At 50.3% G+C, this 3,059-nt stretch overlaps 1 protein-coding gene across 1 annotated transcript in view; it reads right to left on the reverse strand.

The window, feature by feature from the left end:
- Positions 1 to 182: 182 nt before the first annotated feature.
- Positions 183 to 3,059, reverse strand: part of DPP7 (dipeptidyl peptidase 7) — a 24,006-nt gene continuing 21,129 nt past the window's right edge. Inside the window, exons 11-13 of the mRNA XM_017726759.1 lie at positions 2,743 to 2,807; positions 1,835 to 1,905; positions 183 to 769 (exon numbers count right to left, since the gene is read on the reverse strand). Coding sequence (XP_017582248.1) covers positions 628 to 769; positions 1,835 to 1,905; positions 2,743 to 2,807 — 278 coding nt within the window. The 3' untranslated portion in view covers positions 183 to 627. The remainder of the gene's footprint in view (positions 770 to 1,834; positions 1,906 to 2,742; positions 2,808 to 3,059) is intronic.

The following is a 3,059-nucleotide window of genomic DNA, read 5'->3' on the forward strand; positions in this document are numbered from 1 at the left end:
CAGCCAGGTTTTTTGTTTTTCTTAAGCCCTTAGCCATTTGTTCCCCTAGCACATGCATATGGGAAAAATTCCTTTAACAGAAAAAAAAAAAAAACCTAGGACTAAGCTAAAACCCCAACAACAAGTTAAAACCAAAACTAAAACATCCCCAACCCACAACCATGGCTAAGACTGATAGTCTGTTTTAGATAACTGGTCACTAGTGGAGCTCATCATGACCCTGTGTCAGTCACAACCATACCTGTGCCCTTCCACTAGCTCTCTACTATTTCCTTTTTCTCTAAAAATAATTGTTTCAACCTTAAGGTCCCTCATGCAATGATCCTGTTCAGAGCTGTGATGGTTCTTGGACCTTCCAGGCAAGCTTTTCATATTGCTGCCCTTTGTAACAGCTCATTCTGAGCAGGCAAGCATGGAGCCCAGACAATGTAGTTTTGGCTTCTGTCAGTGATTTGGCCTTTTGCATTTCTTTCAAAGCTCAATGAGGTGTAGGTGGGACACTTAGGAAAAGGGAGTTCCCACCATCATGGCAGAGGAGAGAATAGTGTCCCAGCCAGCCTAGAACCAGCTCAGCAGGCTACTGTGTCCTTTGGCAGTGGCACCCAGGGGCTGTGGGGATGGAGGGGCTCAGGGCTGGCGGCCTGCTGCAGCTCCTGCGGGCTGCTCCCGCACCCGCCCCAGGCCTGCGGATTTCACCCAGCTGCTGATGATCCCAGCTTCGAGCTTGCGCACCTCCGTGACGGACGGGGGGTCCGCTGGGTTGCGTCCCCTGGGGAAAGCAGAGCAGTGTCAGGGACTGGACAGTGGGTTTTTGCCTCCTGCACAGGCAGAGGCTGTGATCTTAAGGACAGAGACTGACTGGTTTGTGCTTCACATTTACGCCCTGGAAACCAAGATGCAGTGTCAGATCCCCAGTGCAGTTGGGCAGCAGCCCCAAGCTTGCCCTTGCACTGCTGACTGCTGCCCCCTCTGCTCCAGGCCCAAAGGCAGATGGTTAATGCCAGGAGGCACTGGACTGCTTCACGTGACTGAGTGCTGCAGGCTGTCTCACACTTGTGCCAACCCCTGTGCAAGAACACCACCTAATGACAGTAGGTGAGCTGAGTGCCAAGTTCTGCACAGCTCAGCATCCCTGGAGCCCTGTGCTGGGGAAGAAGATCACTCTTCCACATTGGGCTGCAACAGCCTGGTACCCATCCTCTTTTAAGTATTTGCCCTGTGGAGGCAATGGTGAGGCCACACCTCAAATCCTGAGGTCAATTTCAGGTCCCTCTTGACAAATAAGACATTGAAGGGCTGGAGTGTGTCCAGGGAAGGGAACAGAGCTGGGGAAGGGTCTGGAGCACCAGGAATGGCTGAGGGAGCTGGGAGGGGGCCTCAGCCTGTAGAAAAGGAGGCTTAGGGGGGACCATCTCGCTCTTAACAACTCCCTGATGAGAGGTTGTAGCCAGATGGGGGTCAGGCTCTGCTCCCAGGTAACAAGGGACAGCATGAGAGGAAACAGCCTCAAGTTGAACCAGGAGATTAGGGAAAATCTTTTCATGGAAAGGGTTGTAAAGTACTGGAACATGCTGTCCAGGGAAATGCTGAATTCACCATCCCTGGAAGCATTCAAAAAACTTGTGTGGCACTCAAGGGCATGGTTTAGCGGTGAACATGGTGGTGGCGTTGGGTTGATGGTTGGACTTAATGATCTTAGAGGTCTTTTCCAACCTCAACAATTCTATGATTCTGTGATTCTAAAGTATCTCCTGATTGTTTGGGCTGTGGCTTGCTGAGATCAAGTACCCAGGGCATCAGGATTTTGCCAGCCAAAGGAGAGTTCGGTACTTACCGGAGATCAAGGTGATGGGCACCTCCTTTAATGGTCAGTGCAATCAGTGAAGGGCTGAGGCTGCTGTTTATCTGGGAGGAGAAGGAGTAAAGACCAATTCTCACCAAGTTACTGGGAAAAACTGGACATGAGTTCTGAAAAGTGGAACATGATCTGGGCAAGACTGAGGAGAAGCATAGGAAGACATCCTTGGTAGGGCTGGTATCCACAGCTAACAGTCTGAATGACCCAGATCACCTGTCTCAAATGAAGGGAATGTTTTCCCCAAGGTGGGAACTTTCCACTGATTCCAGCACAGGCAGTTCGAAGTCAGGTATCCTTTGGGCCCATGCACCCTAAACAGCCTGTTGCTCCTGCAGCTGGGATTCCAAGCCAGCCTAAAACAAGGATCTTCTGTATTTAATCAAGAGCTCAATTAACTTGAAATCCAGTCCTGGGTCATTTTTGTTCTTACATTTTAAACTGGACACTGACAGCACTCTGAAGTTTTGTGGGATCTAAGACAAAATATGTTCTGGTTCGAGTTGCTGCTCATAGCACCCACCTGGTCTCGCCAAGTGTGCTGGGACTGGAGAGAGCCAGGAGCACATGGCTGACAGCACTGAGACCACGTGTGGATGCAGAAACACACCAGGCCGTGGCTCAGACCCTGGGTGTGGGCTAAGGAAGGTCCTGCTGTGTCTGCACAAGTGAAGCCACATTTGTTCCATCAGTATTCCTGGCTGATGGACACTACTCAGTGTGTCTGTCATCAGTCCTGAGATTCCTCAGTGGTTCACCAGGAAACAGCTGCTCACAGAAACTCAGGCTAAAACTGAATTGCCAGTGCAGCTCTGAAAGGTAGGGAGGGCAGTATGTCACCTGCAAAGGCTGCTCTGTGCTCAGGGTGCAGGAGTGCACATGCTTACCCCACCTCCAGCCCACGGGTCCAAGTCTCCATTTGAAAAAATGATGTTGCTTGCACTTCTCAGGTCTGAAATTCAGAGAGTTCATAACTGAGAGGTCTCCTTCCCACCCAGTTATCCAAATGTGTTTGGCTTCTGCAGCAAACATGGCCAAGCACAGAAAATATCGAAGAACTGGACAAATTATTGGTAGTTTTTACATTCTCCTCTTCTGTCCCAAAGAGATACAGAAAGGTCTGGCTCAAATCAGCACAAGGCTGTGACTTTCTACCGTTAGTGTGCTGTGCCTGTCCTCATGGGGCTCTGCTGGAGAGAGGGAA

The sequence above is a fragment of the Corvus brachyrhynchos genome, unplaced genomic scaffold, assembly GCF_000691975.1.
Source record: "Corvus brachyrhynchos isolate BGI_N302 unplaced genomic scaffold, ASM69197v1 scaffold802, whole genome shotgun sequence".
Classification (NCBI taxonomy): Eukaryota; Metazoa; Chordata; class Aves; order Passeriformes; family Corvidae; genus Corvus; species Corvus brachyrhynchos.